Genomic DNA, 25320 nt, shown 5'->3' with positions numbered 1-25320 from the left:
ACAGACCCCATTGGCCTCTAGATATAGACTCGCACAGGACACTACAGCGAGCTCCAGACCTTCAGCTGGATCCTTTACTTTCCAGTGTGCAGACAGATCCTTCCTCCTTTGATCTCTCTATTTTCTGCCATGCCTCACTGCCACGCTGCCCCACCAGGAAGCCAGCTGACTATAAACTGAAACTTCCACAAATTATGAGCCAAAACAAACCTTTCCTAAATTGTGAGTGTTGGGTATTTTGTCCCAGCAATGAGGAAAGTAACTAGAACAGCAGGCAAGAGTCCTAACTTTGGGCTGGGGATTTAGCTCAGTGGCATAAGCGCCTGCCTGGCAAGATCCTGAGTTCCATCGCTGGTACAAAAAACAAACAAATAAACAAAGAGTCCTAACTTCAGCTAGAATGTGAGACTCTTGACAAAAGGAAAGATATTTTAAACCTGTTTATTTCTCAAAGATGTTTGTCCCCTGAATCTCATTCTAGCATCTACCATATTAGAAAAAAATCTTAAAATACTGCACACTGTGCTCTCCTTCAAGAAAAGCTATGAACAGCATCTCTGTAAATTAAATATATAAAACTTGATAGCTGATTTTTCCATCATACTTAACAAAGTTTGTCACATGTACAACTTTTGACAAGATAAAAAATACACTGCCTCTTCACTAATAATTATTGTAAATTTAAGTCCAGTAAATTAATGTAAATTTAACCATCACTCTTTGGAGAACTCAGACCACTCTTACTATACTCAATAAAAATAACTTTGGAAGTAAATCTTAACATACCAAAATTAAAATTTTAGTATGTTTCAAAAATGTTATGATAATCTCATCTCTCAGAAAGACAGTCCCGGGGCTGGGGATTTAGCTCAGCGGCATAAGCGCCTGCCTTGCAAGCAGGCAGTCGTGAGTTCGATCCCTGGTACCGATAAAAATGAAAAAGACAAAAAAAAAAAGAAAGAAAGAAAGACAGTCCCTGTCTCTCAGATCTCAGAGTCCTAAGATTAAAATAAACCAGGTATTCTTCATATTCCTAACATTTCTTCAGGTATAGTGGAATTTTTCAGTCTGTATCTCCTAAAAAAATAATTAATTTAAACTTGCTTTACTAAAAGTCATTTTTCCTCTATTTCCTCCTCTACAGTGTATGTGTGTATACTATATTTGCAATGTAAAGCTAATTGAAATACTTGAGCATATTTAGATGTCTAATCAATTTTTCTCCTGATAAATTTAATTTGCATTCCTCCAGTATAATAAAAAAATTGCTTTCAAGAGTGTCATATATTTAAGAGATGTCTCTCTATTTTTGAACTAAGATTATAATTATTTTGTTGATACTATATGTTATGGATTAAGAACTGTGGTCAACTTAAAGCCACCTGGATTACACCAGCATGGCACTGAGCGAAGATGCTCCACCTGAGGAAATTGCCAGCATAAATAGGTGGAGAAGGTTAAGGTGTTAAGGCGTTAATGCATTAATTGCATTGAGGCATTGTACCAGTTGCTGTTTGAGCCGTTGGTTCTCTTGGAGAAGCTTTGGTCTTCACATTGAGCATTGCTTCCTGGCTCCGGAGGGGAAGACGTGTGTTGCTTGGTCTCCAGGATGGACGCGTCACATTGGCTTCCTGGCATGTACCCAACTGTGCTTGTCATCAGAGGAGCTTGAGGCCTCCGTGTTGCTGAGGATGGCTGTGGTGCCTTTCAGGACAAGCCTGGTGTTTGTGTGTGACTTCTCGGCTCCAGCATGGAACCCTCATCCCACCAGCACAGCTCCTTTAATCCACTGGCATGGACTTTCTGGCTTCCACCGCTGACCTTTGGGACTTCCCGGCACGGATCCATAAAAGAGACTGGCATGAGTCCTTCTTGTGGGCTCTGGACCTCCAGTTGGACTCATGGGAGGCATTGTCATGAGCTCTGGGTTTTCATCTGGACTCACGTGGGACATTGCTATGGGATTTAGCCCTTGACTAAATATTCTATGTCTTTGGTGTTGCAGATAGATTTCCTGCATTTTCTTGTGTTAACTCCCGGTGACCATTATACAAATAATATTATAAACTCCATGTCCTGATTCTAATTGTTCTCTGTGTACAACCCCTAACTACAACACTATACTATGCAGAATACAGCAGATTTGAATCAGAAAAATCTGTTAAGCCAAATTCTACCATTTAGTATATGATTTACTTCCCTTGTCTATAAAATAGAGCTTCTACCTGAGATGCCTGAGGTTAAAGTACACTTAAGTGTCTAGCACTGAAAGGCATTTATTATCATCATGTAAACTTAGTCAAGCTATTTAAAGTGTGAGCCTCAGTTTCTTTAGCCATAAAACTTTTATTTTCTTAGTACTATTCTTATGGATTATATACAGTAAACAGCACATGACAGATATTCATACTTGGCTTCTCGAATTCCAGTCTCAGTATGTAGGTTTAAATCTTTGTTTTGCTATAACAGAATTAGTGCACAATTTACAGACCTCTTTTACCATCACTGCAGCTCCAGTGTCTAAATGGCACTCTAAGATACTGCAAGCAACTGTAAATCCAACATCTTCAAACAAGGTTATAATTAACTTCTCCTTGCACGTGTGTTCTCTCACCAAAGATGACTCAGTATCATTTTAGCAATACTCCTTTAGCTCTTGCACATGTGTTACCAACTCCTGAAGGCACACAGCTGTCCCATTTGCTACAAGTTCAATATAGAACTCTACAACCTTCTTTTCTTTCATTCCAACTATTGCCTACTCAATAAGCATGATATAAGAAATGAAATCTAATCTGAGGCATTGGAGGACCCAGGATATAATTTATTGGTAGACTACTTAACTAGTACGTGAGAATCCCTAGATTTAAGCCCTAGCCCTAAAAAACAATGTAAAAAATTGAGGCCAGGCATGGTGGTGCACAAAATCCAGCCCTCTGGGAGGCTGAGTTAAGAAAATCACAAATTGCAACCCCTTCTGGGCAACTCAGCAACATAATGAAACTCTGTCTGAAAATAAAAAGTAACTTTTTAAAAATATTGGCTAAATAAATAATTTTTTAAAATAGCAATGGTGGGAAAACTTCTGGCATATCAGCCTAGTCCTAATCCTTTGTCCTTTCTATCATCATTTGTACATTACGAGTAATTACTTAGTAACAGTAGGAGCTTATTTTGTATGCAGTATACAGCTTTCAAATAACATCATTTCAAGAAATATGAGGTACTCAAAGTAGTTATTATTTTCATAGTAAGCCAAAAAAAGTAACTAAGAATATAAAGCATTCAACAACCTTTTAAATTATCTAACTTTTCTTTTTGAACACATTACATTCTTAAAATTATTCTGAGTATCACAGAGCACAAAGGAGGTCCAAAAACATGTATGACTGCATCTTAATGCCACAAAACATTTATTATAGATATTGATCTGTAAGACTCATCCTTCTTCATTTCCACATCCTTTAAAGGAGTCAATGGAGGAGGGGTGGCACACTATCTCTTCTTGTATTAAGGGTCATAATACAAATTGGTACCATGTTTCTAGGAAGCCAAAACCTTTTTTGAGGAGGCAGTACTGGACACCTTGCCCAAAGTAGGCAAGTGCTCTACTACAGACCTATCCTCAGTCCTTTTTTTAAACACTTTTTTTTTTTTTTTTTTTTTAATTTTGAGACAGTTTCTTACTAAGTGCCCAGGCTGGCATCAAACTTGCAATTTTCCTGCCTTAGTCTTCTGAGTAGCTGAGATAACAGATATGGACCACCACACCCAGCTCAAAAGCAAAGCCTTGTGAAGCATATTCTACTTAACACAAGAATCACAATTTCATGATTACTGCTTAAGAAACAAAGAAAAACAACAAGCACTGTTTATACCAGTGGTGGTGAAGCTATGGCACACATTATTGTGTATTTGTTTTAAGACTAAAGCTGTAAACATGAACTGTTTTTCCTAAACTGAAACTTTAAAATTCAGTTTTAACTGTAGCATTGGCACTTTGCAATAAATAAGTGGGTATGGTTGCAGCTTGGGCACTTGGTCTCTAAAATGTTCACCATCACTGGTTTATACCCATAAAAAAAAGTGAAAATAGTAATCATGCAATATGAAAAAACAAGTTAAATAAATTATGGTCTTCCTATTCAGTGAACCACTACACACCCATTAAAAACATTAAATCCACATTTAGACACAGTAGAAGTTGTAGAATAAACTGTTCAATGAAAAAAACAACCATAAGATTACATTACCATAAAAATACAAAGATATTTAAATGTTTACAATCTGAAATATCATTTAACAAATGTTACTCTCAGAGAAACAGTAATGTAACTAATTTTTCTAGTTAACTGGGTTTTATAAATGTTACAATAAACATTATTAATCAAGAAATCATAAAACACTTTTAAAGAAAACAAATCAAAAACATCAAGCTATTTCCCAGCCTAACACAAATACATGAGTGTATTTCTCCGTTTAAGAAATATGCAAAAAAAGAAGTATGTAACATGTCAGCCATGTTGACACATGCCTAAAATTCCGGTATTTGGAGGACTGAGGCAGAAAGATCACCACAAGTTCAAGGCCAACCTGGGCTCCACAGCAAGACCTTGTTTCAAAAGCAAAAAACAAAAAAAAACAAATATGCACGGTACATACCAGGAGTTCATCCATGCTAGTTTGACATTTCTCAAGGTTTATCCGTTTGATTGCCACTTTCTCCTTTTTAGGGGCACAATAAGCTGCCTGGACCACAGCAGTTGCTCCACTCCCTAAAAATAAACACATAAATGAGTAAATAGATGGACACATTAAAACACAACATTTTTAATTCCCATATAATTTAAACAAGAGAAGAAGCATCTTTATGTTATTCCTAAGTGAACAACGGCTGTGGAGAAAGTCTAAAAAATGAAGTCTCTAAAAGTAAATGTCTTGACTATTTCAAATTTTTTGCCAAAAACACTAGTGCAAAAAAAATTTTAAATTGCTAAGGTCCAAATTGTAGCACAAGCTCATACATTCCTGCTCTTCTCCTCCAAATACAGATGAATACCTTAAAAATAATTCAAAAGAACCCTGGAAGATAGAGAGGAGGAGGTAGTTTACCCAGGGACCTCAGGACTTTAGGAAAGCAACATAATGAGTTCGCTGGGTTTTCCTTTTATCTCCCATTTTTCCCAGATGGCCTGCAACCTAGAACCACCAGCAGGGAGGGAGCAAGTAAGGGCAGGGCGGACAGGTACATGAACTGATGGATGAATAGATGCACAGACAGACAGGCAAGCAAATGAGAAAATCCTCTTCTCTGGATGAAAGGCTGTGTAAGGGTCTGCTCAGCAGAGATCTAGAGGGGGAAAAAACCTTCCCCCATACTCATTCAGGATAGTACGGGCCCAACCCAACACAGCATCAGCAATGTCTTCAAGCAGGCCACATACACTACAAGCACAGCTATGCCAATACCAAGCCCCTGCTCCCACCAGTGAATCAGAGCAGCACCTGCAGAAACAGAACAGTAGTTCCAGGGGGGCCAGAAAAATAAAGCAAAAGAAAATAGTAAGATCTAGGAAATTATCTCACTATCTGTCTCTGCCTCTGTCTGCCTCTTCCCCCATTTCGCCCCTCCTGCTCTCTTACTTCTGATGTTTTGTGCATCCATAAACGGTTGCCCCTCTAGAGCCAGCCTTATGGTCTTTAACCTCCACAAACGGTGAGCTAAATAAACCTTTCCTCTTTTGGAGAGAGACAAAAGGAAGGAGGGAGAGAGAGAGGGAGAGAGAGAAACCCTAGGAAACTAAATTACCACAGGGATTACAGCTCACAAAAGTAGGTCAGGAAAGATATACTAAACCTAAATAGGGTAACTACCTGCTAAAATAGAAGATTTAAATAGAATCAAGAGTCTCCCTGATATAGTAACTAAATATCCAGGATACAACTAAAACATATCTACCAAGAATGAGGAAAAATGTATCTGAACAAGAAAAGGCACAGCCAGTGTGGTGGCACACATATGTAATCCCAGCACTCTGGGAGACTGAAACACAATTGTACGTTTGAACCCAACCTAGGCAACTTAATGACTTAGTGAACTATGTCTCAAAATGAAGAAGAAGAAGAAGGGCTGGGAGGGTAGACTAGTGCAAAGACTCTGGATTCAATCCCCAATATTGCCCAAAGAGAGGGCGCGATCATTCTGACACAAACACGAAGATCAACCAGATGTCAGAACTATCTGACAAGAATTTTAAAATCACCATCATAAAAAAGCTTCAACCAAACAATTATGGACCCTGCTGAAACAAAAAAAAAAAAAAAAAAAATTCAAATCTCAGCAAAGCAATGGCAGTGAGGCTGTGAAAGAGGTCTGGGAATTGAACCCGGCCCTTGCCACATAGTAAGTACGTCCTCTATCACTGAGCACATCACTATCACCCTCAACCGCAAAATTTTTAATATACCAAATGGAAATTAAACAACAGAGTTACCGAAATAACACATTCGCTATTAGAACACAGATAAACACTGAAAACACTGTCAGAGAAACCAGGCACCATTTATAGGGAAAAAAAGAGAAAAAATAGATTAGTGATTGTCAGGGGCCAGAGAAAAAGAATAGAAATAACTGATTAGTAGGTATAGTGATAAGCATACTCTGGAATCAGATGTTGGTATCATTTATAAAACACTGTAAACTCACCAAAAAGCTAATCAAGTGTATACTTTAAAATGGTACAATTTTAGCCAGGCATGGTGGCACATGCCTATGTGGCTGAACGGATTATAATCCCAATCCTCTACCACTCAGAAGGCTGAAGCAGGAGGATCCTCACAGTTTTGATGCCAGCCTGGACCACAGTAAGTTCAAAGCCAGCCTAAACTACATAGCAAAACCCTATCTCAAAAAATGAAAAAAAATCAAAAAGAAAAAGGTAAATTTTATCTCAATACTTTAAAAATAAGAAAATATGATAAACAACTATAGCTCATAATTCAATGGACTACCTCAAAAACAACTAAACTCTGCAAAGATGAAGCCGATAGCCTAAATAACACTATAGCTGTTTTTAAAATGAAAACCATAATTTTAAAGTTTCTAGAAAAAATTTTCAGGTACAGACAATTTCACTGTAAAATTTTACCAAACACTGAGGGAAGAATTAACAGCCATTTTATATAATGTTTTGCAGAAACAATTCTCAATTCATTTTAAGAGGCAATTTGACTATACAACCACCAAAACCGTATTATGACATAAAAAAATACCAATAGCTCTCAAGAACTTAAGATGCAAAATCCTTAACAAAATATTATAAATTGAATCCCGCAATAGAGAATATGCCACAAACTTACAAAATGTGTTTCAGTTATGTAAAGCTAGTAAAATATACAAAAGAAAATCTATTAATACACAATAGCAACAAACTATAGAAAAAGTCACATCAACTATTATGGTAAAAACATTTTTTAAAACCTTGATGCCAATATGATAAATGCTTTCAACAAACAGGATGAGAGGGGAAAAAAAAACAGGGTTTTTGAGAGGGATTCTGTCTAACTGCATAAATATCTACCAAAAAATTTAACAACTATCTTGAAAGTTCATGGTAAATGACCGTTTTCCCTCTAAGATGAATACAAAGCAGAATGTATACTCTCACCAGTCTTTCTCAATATACGACTGGACATCCTATCCACTAATAAACCATGAAAGAGAGAGAGAAAAGGGCAGCCCTACTGGAAAAAAAAAACAGCTCCCCTCTGCAGATGACAGATCCACAAGAAAAGCTGCACACAAGTAGTAAGCAAACTTAAGAGGCCTGCAACACAGAAGACCAAAGCACAAGAATCAACTTTGTATTACTGTATCCTAAGGATGAACAAGTAGAGCCAAATTTAAAAACAGTATTCATAATTGCTCTCCCCAAAATTGAACACTTAGGTATAAATCTTATAAAACATGTATAGGAGCTATATCCCAAAAAAGACATTTTTAATTGTGCTCCTGGATTAGAAAACAACATAATAAAGATATCAGTATTTTCTAAATTGAGATATAGGCTTAATGCAACTTCTACCACAATCCCAGCAAAATATTTTATAGATACAGACTTTATTCTAAAGTTGATATGAAAAAGGGACCAGGCATGGACTCTATAATCCCAGTGCTCAGGAGGTTGAGACAGAAGAATACTGAGTGGTGCACACCTGTAATCCCAGCACTCAGGAGGCTGAGGCAGCGGATCACTGCAAATTGAATACCAGCCTGGGCTACAAAGTGAGGTCAAGGCCAGCTTAAACTGCATAGTGAGACTTTGTCTCAAAAAGACCAAAAAAAAAAAAAAAAAAAACCACTTAAAATAGAACACAACTTAAAGAACACAAAAGTCTTTAGGATCTAGAACTAGGCAGAGTTCTCAGACATGATGCTGAAAAACGCTGAAAGCACAATCTACAATGAGAAAATGTGACAAACTTAAGCAAATTTTTTAAACTTTTGCTTTGCAAAGCCCTGTGAAAAGGACAAGTGATCTGATAAAAAGACTTGCATCTACTATGTATAAAGAACTCTGAAAACTCATCATTTAAAAAAGTTTTATTAGAAAATGGGCCAAACCGCTATAGGGAAGTTGCGCGGGAGCCAGACCAAGCGTTTCCCCATGAGTCAGTGCCATGCAAGGACTGAGTGGGAAGAGAACAAGGACTCACCAAGAAGCAAGCCCTCCCTGCAAATCAGCACCATGCATGGGCCACTGCCAGTGCGGGAACAGCCAGATCCCAGCACCTTCCAGCTCCAGGGCTGGCAAACAAAAAGAGCCAATCCTACCCCCACCCCACCCTCCTAAGCAACTGGGTGATTCAGAGAAACACAGGCTGCAAAGATAGCTATTGAGGTAAAATGTAACTTGAAGCTTGTAGTGTTTGGTGTTTCACTGACCTTACAGGTCTAGGGCTGGTGGTCTGATCAAGTATTCAGAGGATAGCGGTACAGTGTAGCATCTGGGGGGGGATCTCTTTCTGAAGGTGCTAGCCATTGTTAATTCCCTATTATCTTGTTTTGATGTACTGTATGATTTTCATTGTTTTATTGGGTCGGGTTTGTTCTGTCTGATTTCGTTATATCCATGAGCAGCTATTTCTTTTTTTTTTTTTTTTTTTCGGTGCCAGACATCGAACTCAGAACCTCACATTTGCCAAGCAGGCATTTATGCCACTGAGCTAAACCCCTGACCCCGAGCAGCTATTTCAAAAATAGCTGTATTATGTATAAGATGTATTATGATGGCCATTTTGGATTTACTACTGTCTTGTTTTGAAAATTTACTGCATTCATTGTTTTGTTTTTACTGGTTCTATTCTGTTTGATTTTCACTATGTCTGAAAATATCTGCAGCTATTTTGAAGACAGCAAGATGCACCAAGGTGCCTATTGTTGATTTCGTATTGTTTTGAAGTCCTGTATCACTTAATCTGGTTTGTTTTGATTGATTCTGTTCTGTTTTCCTTGGTTTTAAGTAATTTTTTTAATTAAGAAAATGGGCCGAAAACTATAACATTTAAGAAGGCGTATCATTGCAGGGAATTGGGAGAGAAGGACAGAAGAGGAATGCATAGGAACAAGACAAGCTGCACACTCAAAAAAAAAAAAAAAAACCCAACAGACATTTAGTCAATGGACTTACAGATGGCAAATAAGAGCATTAAAAGATGTTCAGTACTTTTAGTCATGCAAATTAAAACTACACACTATAAACATGGCTTCAAAAAGTAACAGATGAGGGCCAGGGATTTAGCTCAGCAGCATAAGTGCCTGCCTGGCAAGTGCAAGGTCATAAGTTTGATCCCTGGTACCCAAAAAAAAAAAAAAAAAATTAACAATACTATATGCTCAGTGAGGGTACGATGAAACTAGGTCACCACTCATACACTGATACTGGGAATATAAAAAATGGCACAGCCATCATGGAGAAGTTTGATCATATCTTTGAAAACTGGGTTTCTTTTAAAATGAACTTTTAGATGTGATATTTTTCTGCCATGGAGTACTATTCAGCCATCAAAAGTATAAACTAGAGACTTTTACAGGTAAATGGACATAACTGCAGAACATAATCATTAGTAAAATAAATAAGACACATATGTAAACTATATTGTTTCATTAGTATGAGAAGCAGAAAGAAAAACATGTATATGTGTATAAATATTTATAAAAAATAGTTAAGACAGTTACACTACAGATTTCTCTGAGTTCACTGAAGAGAAAAATTTGTGCTGCTATTCTTCAGACAATTAAATGCAGATGAAGTATGCTCAGGGTGAATCATTAGGGGATGACAATGAGCAATGTGTGTACCATTGTTGACCCTCAATGACATGTTTTGAAATTTTGTTGTTGTTGGTGGTGGTGGTGGTGGTAGTGGTGGTGGTGGTGGTCTTCTTCTTTTCTTTTTATCCTTGAAATAAAATAGATTTGAAGAAAAAAAAAAGAAAGGAACACCACATCTCTAAATAGCAACAGAGACCAAAGTAGAGCAGAGCTATGTTAACTTCTTGTTACTTTCAACTATCATGTCTCATAATAAGAAATATATTTATAAGTAATATACAAAAAAATAAAATAAAGACAGGGCGTGGTGGCATACTCCTATAATTCCTGCACTTGGGAGGCAGAGACAGGAGAATCCTTGCAAGTTCGAGACCAGCCTGGGCTACAAAGTGAGCTCAAGGCCAGCCTGAACTGCACAGTGAGACCCTGTCTCAAAAAAATAGAAATAAAAAATAAAATGGACTTTAAAATGTGATTCAACATTTATACTGCTGGACAGTCATCAGAGAAATGAAAACAATATTCACCAAGATGTTTGTACATGCATGTTAATAGCAGCTTTAATCAGAATAGTTCAAAACTGGAAATGACTGAAATAGCCTTCAAGAAAAAATGGCTAACCTGCTATACCTGATACACCCATGCTGTGGAATATGACTCACCAACAGAAAGGAATAATTGGTATATACAATCACTTGGATGAACCTTAAGTGAATCTCATTTGTAATTCCATTTACATTATATTCTTACTGTAAAATAAAATTACAGGGAGAACAGACTAGTGGTTGCCATGGAGCAGGAGTATATGGAAAGGGGGCAGAAATGGAGATAAAGAGTGGCTTCAGTGGTAAGATACAATTATGTATCTTGAGTTTAATGGCAATTACATAAAGCTATCCATGCAATAAAATTGCACAGAACCACAGGCATAGTGGTTCATGCCTATAATCCTAGCACTGGGGAGGCTGAGGCAGGAGAATCACCACAAGTTTGAGGCCAGCCTGGACTACATAGTGAGTTCAAGGCCAGCATGAACTACAGTGAGACCCTATCTCAAACAAAAAATTAAAATGTCTTTCTTACACATATCTATGATTTTATCATAGTAGTATATAAATTATGCACAGTAGAAAAAATAATAAAAACAATTGTAACAGTATACTGTTTCCTTCTTCATAGTGTTACAGGAGACTTTTCCATATATTACCTTAGCAATCTCATCACATGATTTTGTTGCTGCGGCTGCTGCTATTATTAAGAGCCTTACTTTCCATATAAAGGAAGCATTTTATGGCTCATCTTTGGCATATCCAAATTGCCAACTCCACTACTCTCCTCTCACAGGCAGGGCCCATTACTGTGTAAACTAAAGGTTATCTGCATATATGCACTGCAACCCAAAGTCATTCAATCTGATAACTAACTGACTAATGCACCTGCAGGCAGGTGGCAAACACAGCATGCGTACATTGGACAAAGGAATAATTCATGTTGGGAGAGACCAGTGGCAGATTTCACCACTCTGCACAGAACAGGGTACAATTTAAAACTTAGGAATTGTTTATTTCTGGAATTTTTTTTACCTAAATCCAGACCTCAGTTGATTACAGGTAATTGACGCCACAGAAAATAGAACCAACGGCAAGGGAAGACTACTACATAAAGGAATAATTTGTCTAGTTGCTGGTATTTCTAGTTATTATTACAACAAAATTAGTTTTATTGATAATGAAATACCAAACCTAAGTACCATTAATCATAATTATCTACTGAACTATATTTCTTTCACACAAGTTTGCTCACTTAATATATATATAATATAATATCCTTATAAGCAAAGTAGTAAGTTTTAGTGTGATTTAACAAACGGAGCCAAAAAACAAAATGCTAAGGTTCCTCCACACTCAGTGATAAAAAAAGAGGCTCCAGTTCTTTACCCTAACAATCACTTTCATGCATCTGCATATGATTTCCCAAAAAAAGCCAAAACGTAGTAAAGTTTTAACTACTTAAAAGGACACAATGATGTAGTAAAAGTTAACACCACTAATTCAGATTAGGCAATACTGTTTCTGTATTAGAAAAAAAAATTACTTCAAAGAAAATAAAAAATAATGTAAAAGGAAAGTAGGGAAGACTATCTAAAATATTCATAATTATTTTAACATCCTCCAATATTTTGCAAGAATGTAATAACAGAGTTAGAGACAAATTTTAAACATGATTCATCTATACCAAAAAGCAAGTCCTATCCTGCAACTTTTTTACACTACAAATCTGGGTTCATAAACAGAATCAGTACACAAAGCACACGTAATGTCATTTCTTCAGTATAAATACACAAGTATATGAGTAGAAGGCATCTCTTAGAAATAGTTTTCAAGTATCAAAGAACTTCTCTAATGTGTTTGACTAACCATTGGCCTAATATGCCTGAAAACTTAAAACTATTTCCAATAAAAACCTTCACTCAGACTTCCATCACTTTACAGCAGCACACATCTGAATGCCCACTTCTACACCCTCAGCAGGTCATTCCTCCTGTCTTCCTGCTAAGTCTTCAGCTGCACTGTCAGTGTAGTCCACGTACCGGAGTGGATTACTGTGCAAAACAGGAAGATTCTTCTACCCTGGAAAGTGGAGACTGAGCCTGAGTGAGACTGCAAAAAAGATTCCCATTCTACCCCCACTTCACCAGACCTACAAATCTGAGAACATAAAAATGAATGTTACTGGGCCCAGGGATTAGCTCAGCAGCACAGATCCTGCCCAGCAAGTACCAGGTCCAGAGTTCAATTCCCAAGTACCAGAAAACAAAATGAGTATTACTCCTACCTGTGAGGGAAAAATAAACCAAATAAATCAAATTAGCTGATGATATATCCCCAAAGTTTTGGCCAACCATCACTGTAAAACAAGATTTCTTAAAGTATTTCTTAGTAAGATTTTCTTTTTTTTTTTTTTTTTGTCTTTTTTGTTTTTATCGGTACCGGGGATCGAACTCACGACTGCCTGCTTGCAAGGCAGGCGCTTATGCTGCTGAGCTAAATCCCCAGCCCCCAAAGTTTTCTATTTACTAAAGAAAGAAGTTAGCTCAGACACTATTCATTGCAAAAGATGACCAAGTCATTATGAAAACATAAGAATTTACAATTCTCTACACGCTTTTCTAAATAAGACCTCTTTTTTTAAAATTTTATTTAAAAGGAAAAAGAGAAAAAAACAAAACAGTGTAAGGGTACAAGTAATACAGAACTACAAAAAAAAAAAAAAAAAAAGCAGTAAGAAATCACCGGTTAATAGATTACATATTATCATCTTAGAGATAGTTGCTCAAATCACAGTATCAAAGCATACAAAGTGGACACTCAAAACAGTGAGACTGCAAACAGTTGTGTTCAATGATCCAACCAAAAACATTAATATGGAATAAGACCTCTTATTAAAGTCATGTTGAAAACTGGGGCTCCTAGAACAGGCCAAACAGCTGGAAGAACAGTCATCATCATAAAAATCACGCTATTTATTCTTTGCATACAAAGACAAAAATAAAGACACACCGCCGTATTTTCTGAGTAATTATTCACAAAGCTTGATGGCTTTGCAATGACTCATCACTAGTGATCTCCCCTATCAGTGATGCTACCTGGTTACTTTTCTCATTGCCGAGACAAAATACCTGATACCCGAAGTTAAAGGAGGAAAGGTTTATTTGGCTCAGTTTGTAGAGCTTTCAGTCCACATTTGACGGGCTCCAAGGCAGCGTGGCATGGCAGAGAAGCATCAAAGAGGAGAAACAGCTCACTGCAGGCAGAAAGCAGCAAGCAGCAGGGAGCAAGTGACAAGCAGCAGTCCTTTTTCTGTCCCACACATCTTACCAAGGCTACCTGCCTTTAGGGCAGATAGCACTCACACCGAAGGTGGGGCCCAAAACTCAGCCAAACCAATCAGTGGGCTCATTTAGTAATCCACACTCCAGATCCGGCACCTCTGTATGAAGCTTTGAGGGGACCTCTAGAAGCAAGCCACCACAGAGGCCAACTCCAGCCAAAAACCTTTAGGTCTCTTAATCTCACCTTTCTCTCTCACCTTTCTCTCTCTACTGCAGCAGCAAAGCCTCTAACTTCAAAATGCATTACATCTAGAACCTCACCTCTTCCTCTACCACCCACCTCCCTTAGATAAACTCTTCTCCCAACCCTGCATCCTTGCAAAAATTATCCTCCACACAGCAGCCCAAGTTTTAAAACAGGCCAGACAAGGTCAAATCTCTGCTCATAAATCTACAACAATTTTCAATCGCACTCAAAGCAAAAGCCAAGTCCCTACAATGACAAACTGACCAACAGAATCAGTGCCTGGCACGTAGAGGAGTTCAATTAATGTTTGCTGAATGAATTAATTAATCACGCAATGAAACTTATTTTCAAGGGGAAAAATTATTTGCCTAGGGCAGAAAATAACCCAGTCATCATGGGTAATGCCTCATTACCATTGTAAACAGTAACATTTATTGAACACTTAGTATCCAAGTAATATGCTAAAGGATTTTACATATACAGAGCCCAACAAAAAAAAGTATACATCAGGAAAGAAAAAGTCATATAAATATTTTAATACTAAATTTATTGAGACATGATGAGATGAATACAAGTTACCTTTGGCCTCTACAATTACAAGAGGTGCTCAAAGCAGTGGTCATTAGCTTCTAGACATTTATTAGTACAGTAAACTGAAGTGTGTATATATATTTTTTGCAGACTCTGTATATTGTTTTTCATCTAGTGATTAAAATAATGCCATGAGTTAAGTATTACTGGTCTTCCAAAGTACATGCAATGTTAGTAAAGCAATGCAAGCAAAAGTAACATTTAGGTCATACAGTTAGTAAAAAGCAGATTAGGGCCTAGAATCCTAGAATTGCATAACTTTTCAATCTATGCTCTTAAGTGGTAGGCAATTATCTTTTTAGATTAAGGCTGACATTTATTAACTATTACATGTCAGGTTAAATTATTTACAGTAATTGTGATGTCTCAATAAACTATTTAAATTTTTCAAAAATCCAAGGCTAACATTTTTAACTGTCTAACACACATTTCCCTCTTTAATAAGAGGACCCTCACCTATTTTGTTTGAAGAAATATTGTGTAACCTAGCTCAAAAGCTTTACTTTCCAGACTCCCCTGCAAACACCAAAACTACACAGTGCAGGACAATAAAAGTGAAGCGGAAGTTACTGAGTAAGGCATCCAGGGGGAGAAAGGGAGCCGACCTAGCTGACACATGTGTTGTTCTCTTGCCAACGTTCTTCTGGCCTATACACTAACACAAAGCTAGAGCTGAAACCAATCTCTTGCAACAATGGGATGAAAGTCACAGGCTAAGTATGGTGGCATCAAACACCAGGAGCCCAGGCAACTGTGGTATGGCTCGTTGCCACCTCCAGTCACCCTCTTGTATAGTAAAGGGAAAATGGGGAAACGAAGTATTTTACTAAGATCTGTTATTTCTGTTTTTTATTACATGCAGATAAATGCAATCGCTATTTCATATATGCCTATGAGGTTGTTGGTCCAATGCCAGGTTCAATGCAAACGTTACCTTGGCTGGGTCTCCCATCAGCCAAAAAAGGTACATTATTAAAACTCTATGCTACTATTAAACCTTCATACTCTATTCGTAGAACATGAAATCCTTCATAGTATGAAAGACAGAGGTGAGGCTCTGGAATTTGTATTTGGAAACCAATACTTTAAACATCAAAATGCAAATTAATAAAAATAAAAAAGGAGATGAGAATCGAAAAAATTTTTTGACACTGGAAATCGAAATTAGGACCTTGCACTTGCCAAGCACGTGCTGTGCTACTGAACTAAATTCCCAACCCCGAATCAAACTTATAGTGGGTTGCCTGTGCCAAAGCAAAATGACTTATACACACTTAAATAATTTTAAACTAGTCTGAAGTTTTCAACTTTCTAAACCTGGTCTGCGAAAAGCAGTAAATTCAAAACATAAAAAAAGTCACATGGCACCTTCTGACTTGCTCCTCTTCATCTTTGCCATCTTATTGCACTGTGGCACTATCTTGGTGACGGGCCCTACCGTGTCTAACATATATCCCTACATCCATCTAACCTTGAATGAGACCCAAAACGAAGGAAAAAGCAGATAAATCTGAGGTTCCACTATGTGTTAAAAACAGATGTTACAAGACTTCAAAGCACACACACAAGAAAAGGTTTCAAAGCACACACTTCACATTTCACAGCAACACCAAAAATTATGAAATTAAAAACAAAATGAAGAAAAAATTTAAGTAGATATAACTTAGCTTTTACGTAATATTTAATGAGTTTACACCTGCCTGCTGACTTGAACCATCAGTGGAGCATGCATGACTCTTCCATTGGGCAGTTTGTACCACCAGCAGTTCAAGAGCAAGGCTTGAAAAAATTCAAATTATAGTCCCCTCGTGAACATGTCCAGCCCTTTCTACAAACAACTGCACTCAATCCACCCATCAGTCCCAATGACAAAGACACTACTATCTACACTTTAGACAAAAAGTCAACAATAAAAGAAGCTTAATAATTAGTCCAAAATCACAGAACTAGTAGGAGATCAAGTCTAACACCAAAATTGGTATTTTTACAATGGTTTAAATGCATGTAAAATAGAATGTAACACAGGCTTAATAATTTTAATGCAAGACTACAGGCTAGGAAAGCGCTCAAAAATCCTTACAGGATAATTAACTATGTGAAGAACAGTAATACCTTTTACAAATAATCATACACAGAAAACTTCAAATTTTGCCAAAACATGCTTAAAATGACACAATTCTTTTAAAGGAAATTCTTTGAATTACCAGTTTGTGTGCTTGGAACATGTTCCCAAAGAAAGTTTTTCTTCCCACTGTAGGATTTTACCATGAAGAAGAAAAACTAGGTGTGGCAGTGCACACCTGTAATCTCTAAAGAGGCCGAAGCAGGATTGTAAATTTGAGGCTAGCCTAGACTATATATAAAGACCCTGCCTCTCCAAAAGACAGACAACAGAGACAGACACAGACACAGAAACAGAGATGGGAAGGACACTATGAATATCACAGTACTAAGTAGTCCATGTGAAAAACATACAAGTTAAATAAACCATATATTTACTTTAATGGGGAAAGAAACACCATTATACTGGTTCCCCTAGAATGTAATCCTTCAAAAGTAAAATAAAATTACCTCCCAAATCAGTTTTTCTAGACTCCCAATTATTTGTTGAGTAAAATCTGAAGGGATCAGAAAGATTTATCTTGAAGAGTATAGTTTATTACAAATACTATGTTCCTGGGATAGAGAATGGTAAAGCTTACCCAGCATGCAAAAAGGTCTGATCTCCAATACCACCAATAATAACAATAATAATACTCACTTTATTGACCCTTACTAGTTATACAAAAACTATTTTTTCTTCCTGTTGGGAGCATGGGTAAGAGAAAAGTGTGCGGCGTAAAGTGGAAGAAGTGAGGAACGCATCAGATCTTTTCAATGAAAGGATATTCTTTTAATCTATAGGATTACAACCCCCAACTCCAATTTATATACAAAACCCCATCACTGCAAAGGCAAGAACAAGGACCCTAAATTAGGCAACTAGATGTCAACAGTGACTCGATCACTAGCTATATAACTTTAGGACATCATTTTATTTCCTATGTTTTAGTGTCTTCAGTTTAATAAAGTGGTTCATCTTATCTCACAGAATACATAAAATTAATTCAAAATATATTAGAGACTTAAATGTAATAACTAAAACTGTTAAGACAGTGAAGAGATAGCCAAAAATTTTTCATGTTGGGCTACTAAAGAGTTCTCAGACATAATACCAAAGCAAAATGAATCAAAGAAACAAGTGATACATTATATTTCATCAAAATATAAAACTTCTGTGCTTTAAAAGATACTAGTAAGAGCTGGGCACGGTGGTGCAAACCTGTACTCCCAGCACTACAGGAGTCAGGGAGTATCACAGGTAACATACTGAGGCCCTCTCTCAAAATTTAAGATACTAAAAAGGGCCGAGGATATAGCTTAGTGCTCCAGGGTCAGGCCCAGATAAAGAAAAAAAAAAAAAAAATTTAAAGGAACATCACTAAGAAAATGAGGCCAAACTACTTTGAAGACAGTAAGATACACTAGGATACCCATTCTGGTTTGACTATTATCGTCTTTTGAAGTCCCATAATGAATCCAATGTTTTGTTTTTATTGGTTTTGTTCTGTACTTTTTGTTCAATTTTATTATGCCTGATGATATGGGCAATAAATATCTACTGAAGATAATAAGAGGCATTATGGTAGCCACTGTTGATCTTGTATTTTGTTTTTAAGTCATATTCTATGTCCATCCTTTTGTTTTGATTGACTCTATTTTGTTTTGTCTCATTTGGTTTTATTCTCTTCAAAACAACAAAAAAAAATTTTTTTTAATTTTAAAAAAAGAAAATGAAGCCAAACTATACTAGTGAAAAAATACTGTATTGATAGGGCTGAGGATTTAGCTCAGCGGCATAAAGGCCTGCCTTGCAAGCACAAAGTCATGAGTTCAATCCCCAGTACAAAAAAAACACTGTACTGAAATCATGTATCAGATGAATAGCTCATACCTGGAATGAATATATAAATATTTTCTCCCTCCTTCCTACTAATAAAACAAATGTTATACCAGGCAACCCAAGTAGACAGAAATTTTAAAATGACATTTTACCAAAGAAGATATATGAAAACCTAGTAAATACCCACAGGAAGAGATGCTCACCATAATTAGTCCTTAGGGAAAAACAAAAACCACAATAAGAGAGGCACTAGTTAACTGCATGTATATTTAAGTGTATAAGATAGAAAATGATATCACAGAGTTTTATTGGATCATTGAACAGAACTGTTTGCAGTATCATTGTTGGAATGTCCACTCTACAAGCTTTAATTTTGTGACTTGAACAATTATTTTTAAGATGGCAATATGTAATCCATTAACTAGTGATTTCCTACTGTTCATTTTTTTCTTCTGTAAATCTGTATAACTTGTACCCTTTCACTTTTTTTTTCTTTTCTCCGTAAATTAAAAAAAAAAAAAAAAAAAAAAGAGAGGCACTAGTGTACCTATAATCAAAAAGACAGGGCTGCAGATATAGATCAGTGGTAAAGCACACACGCACTTAGCATATGTGAGATCTGGTCCCAGCGACGCAAACACACACACAAGTAGACACACCAAAAACTCGTCAGGATTTAGAACAATGGAAAGTAAAATAGCACAGCTCCTTTGGAAAAAAAACCCATTTGGCAGTGTTTTAAAAGTTTAACTTGGGGGGCTGGGGATTTAGCTCAGCGGCATAAGCGCCTGCCTTGCAAGCAGGCAGTCGTGAGTTCGATCCCTGGTACCGATAAAAACAAAAAAAAGACAAAAAAAAAAAGTTTAACTTGGGCCGGGGATGTAGCTCATTGGCGTAGCGCCTGTCTAGCATGCACATCGCAGTTCAATACCTAGTACCCACAAAAGACAAAAATTTTTTTAAAAGTTAAACTTACCAGCAGGGCACAGTGATACATGCCTGTAATCCTAGCACCCTGGAAGGCTGAGGCAGGAAAATCACAAGGCCAGTCTGGGCCATTTACTGACTTAGAAAAATTCTGTCTCAAAATAGAAACTCCATAAATAACAAAGGCCCTAAATTAAATCCTCACCATGGCAAATACATAAATAAAAGTTAAACTTACTATATGACCCAGAAATTCCACTTCTGGGTATACACTCAAGGAAAATAAAATAGGTTCACACAAAGACTTGACAAAAACACTGACAGCAGGCTTATTCCAAATAGCCAAAAAACAGAAACAATCCAATATCCATTGACTGGTGTCCAATAAAATGAATCACATTCTGCTACATACTACAACATGAATGGACCTCAAAACCATGCAAATGAAAAAATGACAAATGATTACCTGTTACATGATTACTTACATTCATTGGAAAAGTCCAGAAAGTACAAATCTATAGACACACAAAATAGATTTGTGCTTGCCTGGGGCTAAGGGGGGGAACAGGCAGTTACTGCAAATGGACAGGAGGCATCTTCATTGGAATGACAGAAATGTTCTAAAACTAGACTGTGGTGGTGACTGAACAACTCTGTAAATTTACTAAAAATTACTGAATTGTACACTTTAATCAGATTTTATGCAATAAATTATGCCGTATAGAATTGTTTGGAGATTTTTTTAATGTACTAAGTGAAAAAAGTCAAATAAAACACATTATATGGTGCCATTCATGTGAAACGTCTAGAAAAGGAAAAAACCTAAAGACAGAAAACAGTTTGTAGTTGCATGAGCCAGGGATGGGAAAAGAAATTAACTCAACAGGCACAATCTAATTTCATTGGGACAATAGAAATATCCTAAAACCGGATTACGATATCATATTATGCCTCTGTAAACTTGGTTTAAAAAATAAAGTGGTCAGATCATATTGGAATTCTGTTCATTTGTGTGCTTGGTTTTTTGTGGTGCTGCATTCAAACCCAAGTCCCTGTACCTGGTAAGCACAAAACCACTGAACTACACCCTGACCTCTACTTTATTTTAGGAAAAGATCTCAAGGTGAAACTGGTCTTGAACTTGCACTTCTCCTGTCTCAGTGAGCCACTGTGCCACGCCATAGCGCAGTTCTTAACAATGATGAACATGGAACACTCCGTGAATGTGATGCAAATTGATCCTATCCAGATGACTGAGAGACACGATTTACAGATACCCAATGGATCAAAATGATAAATCACTAAACCTCTAGAGGTCTTGCAACTCTGAAATCCTATGCCACCTTAGCAGAAAAAGCAGTAAGAATGCTACAATCATCCTTTTCACTCTAAAAAGATGAACGCCCTACCAGAAAAGAAAGCAAAATTACTCTTTTGAAAGTAATTGTGGACATCATTGTGGACTCTCATTTAATCCCCTTCCTTAAATATAAAACTCTAACTGAAGTATGTTGAAGCAATAAAGTAGACACCTAACTGAGCTCAACCACCACACATCAAAGACCCAACGTGTACCAAACACATAGGCTACGATATGGCTTATAAAAAAAGATGTCTTTTATATAAAATTAGCCCAGGTTGTTTTAAACCAAGCGGCAAGGAAAAAGAAAAACAAAACTAAATAAATCTGACATTTCTTTAAAACACAAACTGAGCGATATGCACTGAAACCTTCCAGGCAGCTAGGGAGTCTTCAGCTGGTCATTGTTATAAAACTAATTTTACAGCAGGATGCTGCCAAAATAGACAATTCCTCTTCAAATACACAGAGACTGCTCATGTGAGCTGGACCAAGGCTCTGTTTAGTAAACCTATCAGCTTTGGAGTTCTAAAATCACTGAGTTATTGTGGTCCAATACTCCCTTCATCCTCAGTCCCCAACCTGCCCAGTCGTTTTACCTCTTAGATAATCACAATCCATATTTGTGCCAAAGTTGGTGTTCCTGGACTCCTTTGAAATCCACTCACACACGGTACAGATCTACAGGACCACGCTATGCCCCCGGCAGAAATCACTTTATCTTGGTCCCCAGGTTATTTTCTATCAGAACATCTTATTTATTTTCTTCCTGCCACCTACCAAAATCTGCTGTTTAATTTTGGTTACCTGTTTAACGTCTGCCTCTCTCACTAGAAACTCAGTTACAAGGAACCAGAGTCGGGTCCACTACCTTGCTCAGCGCGGTAGCAACAGCTTCCCCAGCTCCACCCCAGCGATGGCTAGCGCGGCGCGACCACTCAATGGGTCCAGGTCTGCATCCAAGAAAGAACCAAAGCGCGCAGTCCCACAACCCCAGAAATAGGAATCTCTGCGCACAATTCCAACATCCCAATTTTCACACAACCTCGGAGAGGCCTGTACCACACCCGTAGTTTCCTTCTCCACGAGATACCTCCATCATTCGTGCTCAAACGCCCGCGGAGCCGAGACACAAACACTTCCCCAGAACCTTGAGCCGCGCGCCACTCCGCCTCACAGGTGCACGCCCAAAGCCCCCTCCCCGACACTCACCCACCAGCCCGGGACTCCGAACACACGCACCCACGACCCTCTGGCCGCACAGGCGCCGCCCGAATGTCTGCGGATGCTGCAACCCTCGAGCTCCCGCGGGTTCCCGCGTACCCGCGTGTCACCCGCCGCCCCACGAAGCGCCTCCCTCTCCGCGGCGCCAGCTCTCACCGATCACCTCCTGCAGCTCATAATCGTCCCGGTTGATGGACCAGGGCAGGGCGCTCGAGTCCTCGGACATGACGGCAGCAGCGGCTCTCGGTCCTCCTCAAACTCGCCGATCTCCCGTCTCCTCGCCGAGAGTCTCCCCGCCCCCAACCGCCGCGCCGCCGCCACCGCGCCCCCACCAACCGCCTGAGGAACAGCCACGGGTCGGACGGCCGGGCGCGGGGTCACTGTGCGGCACAGCAGCGGCGGCTCACGGCTCCACTGGACCTCGCTTCCTTCCCCTCTATGGCCGGCACTCCCCGGTCCGCTCCAGGTAACAGCCTCAGCCTCCACCGCACTCGCAACAGAACCTTCGCTTGGGCCCAGCCCCTCAGTCCCGCCCTCCACCCGACCCCTCCAAGGGCCAAACTTTCCCTTCTCCCTCCACCTGCCGACACGCAGCGCGCTGACGTCACCGCGCCGGTCGCGCCCCGCCTTGGCACCGCCTCTGTCCGCCATATTGAGTGTGTCTAGATAAGCCTGAGCGAGCACAAAGCTCAGAAAAGGGAAGTTGACGGCGGAAAAGAAGAAGTACCTACGGAAGGAGTTCATAAAGGGCCACGGAAAGACAAAAAAGAGAACGAAGTAGCACAGAAGGAGAAGTAGCCACACTAAATATGGCAACCAGGCGGAGGCGGTGGAGCGACTTCTAGCGGCTGGGGCACATTGCCGGCTCTGTCGTCGCATTCATTGGTTGGTTTGAGAAGGAACGCGAGGAGTAACGGGTGTGTGTGGACGTCAGTCGTGCATCAGTCCCGCCTCCAGCCTCTCGGCTCGCTGCTCAGCAGTGGTAGCGCTCCAGTCTTAAGAGCCGTGCTACTCCCTTTGCCTAATCTCTTTCTCTGCGGCGACGTCACGGCGTAAGCGTCACATCCTCGGAACGTTCAAATTGGTCTTCAGGGTGTGGAGAATCCTGAGGGAGAGGCTGGGTGGGGACGAGTGCCAGCTGAGATAAAAGGTTTTGGGTGCTGGTAGGGGAGCCGGAAGCCTGGCCTCCTCTGGGCGCTTTCCTCGCTGCAGCGCGTCCTACCGTGTCGACGGCCGAAGAGGTCACGCCGAGCTCAGTGTTGGCTCCGGAGAGCCAACGGCCACCTGCTCTGGAGGCCTCGGGACGTCGGGGCATTTTTCCCGTCGCGATTTGTGCCGTTAAATAAGTAGGCTCGTCCCACGTGTCTTGGGGTCTTTTCAGTGGCCTTGTGTTTTGTGCACCTTCAAAACCTGAACTTCAGTTTTCTCAGGTTTACTAAGTAGTGCCATTGAAAAACGCACTTGGTTAATGGCCAAAAAAACCCACCTAAGGAAGGCTCAGTGGGAAGTCTCCCGAGAACGCCTCTTGGTCCTATAGCACTCAATAAGGAAAAGACCTTCCCGAGGCCCGAGGGACAGACTAAGGGCTCTTTTGTCCCACTTCTTTAAAATTCTATGCATAATTCAGGGAGAAACGTTGGTAAGCTTCCTCCTTCCTGTCTTCTCCCAAGAAAAGAAGCCACTAATGTCGATTGGCCCAGGTTGATTGGGCAGGGTCACTATACATTCCTGTGTTGTTTTCTGTCTCAACACACATACCTTTATGAATGCGTGAAATCAGACCTACTCTACAGATACTTTCATTGTATTTCCCCAGCTCTGATTTTGCTGATGTGGGTTATAATTTAAATGAGTGACGAATTGTTGCCCATTTTGATACCTGAAGCTCAAACTGCTACCCCTTTCTCATCCTGTGGAGGAGTTTATGTGAAAGTACTGTCATAAATGTCATAAATACAGTGGCGATCAAAGCAGCCTTGACCTCTTTTCATAGAGCATAGGATTTTAGTATGATTTTAGTTTAGTAAAGAACCGCAAGCAGCTAAGCAAATAAATAATTGTAAGTTACAAAGTATCTTGCAGGAAAAGGCCAAGTATAGTATATTAACATTAGGGAGTTAACCACACGTAGAGTATTTTAAACAGGACATAGAGGGCTTTTAATTGTTTTTGAAGCTACTATTAATAGTTCCGCTCTCTAATTTTGTGCTGGTGCTTGTATGTGGCTCTCTTCATAACATGAGGAAAAGATGGGGAAAAGGAAATTTTCGTACAAGTCTGGCATATTTTCCCAGAAAAGGGATCTTTTCTCCCACCTTCTCAAAAGAGACCCTATCTGACTTTAAATTCCCCCCGAAATCAGACTCTGAGACCAAGATTTGCTCTCAGCAAATACTTTAAGAGATGACTCCAACAGGCACTCTAAAGTAATGCAGAAACCTGGAGTGGTAGCTCAATCCTGTAGGGAGGCTGAGGCAGGAGGATGGCTGCAAGTTTGAGGGCAGCCTGAACTGCATAGTGAGACCTTGTCTCAAAAAGACAAAAAAAAAATTTAATTAAAAAAAATAACGGAGAAATGGAGGATGGTTGTTAAAAGGTGCATTAATGAAAGGTTATTGATGGACACTGGGATCAATCTAATTGGAAGCTACCTGAAAAGCTGAGATGCATCTCAGAATTGTCCAACTAAGAAAGAAGCAAATTCTCTCTCTCTCTCTCTCTCTCTCTCTCTCTCTCTCTCTCTCTCTAAGATTGAGTTCAGAGCATTTGCAGTGGGCTACATCTCCAGCCTTTTTTTTTTTTTTTTTCTATTTTTGGAAAAGGGTATAGCTAAATTGGTGAGGTTGGGTTCAAACTCACAATC

The 25320-nt window shown here is 38.9% G+C and overlaps 1 protein-coding gene across 1 annotated transcript in view; it reads right to left on the bottom strand.

Annotated features, from left to right (window-relative positions):
• Oxsr1 (oxidative stress responsive kinase 1) overlaps window positions 1-22975 on the bottom strand; it is a 134733-nt gene extending 111758 nt beyond the window's left edge. Inside the window, exons 1-2 of the mRNA XM_003464098.5 lie at window positions 22614-22975; window positions 4663-4775 (exon numbers count right to left, since the gene is read on the bottom strand). Coding sequence (XP_003464146.1) covers window positions 4663-4775; window positions 22614-22683 — 183 coding nt within the window. The 5' untranslated portion in view covers window positions 22684-22975. The remainder of the gene's footprint in view (window positions 1-4662; window positions 4776-22613) is intronic.
• Between the last annotated feature and the right edge of the window lie 2345 nt (window positions 22976-25320).

This window comes from Cavia porcellus, unplaced genomic scaffold (assembly GCF_034190915.1).
Source record: "Cavia porcellus strain 051 isolate PalLab524CR breed Dunkin Hartley unplaced genomic scaffold, mCavPor4.1 scaffold_15, whole genome shotgun sequence".
Lineage (NCBI taxonomy): Eukaryota > Metazoa > Chordata > Mammalia > Rodentia > Caviidae > Cavia > Cavia porcellus.
This window is presented reverse-complemented; position numbering and strand designations above follow the sequence as displayed.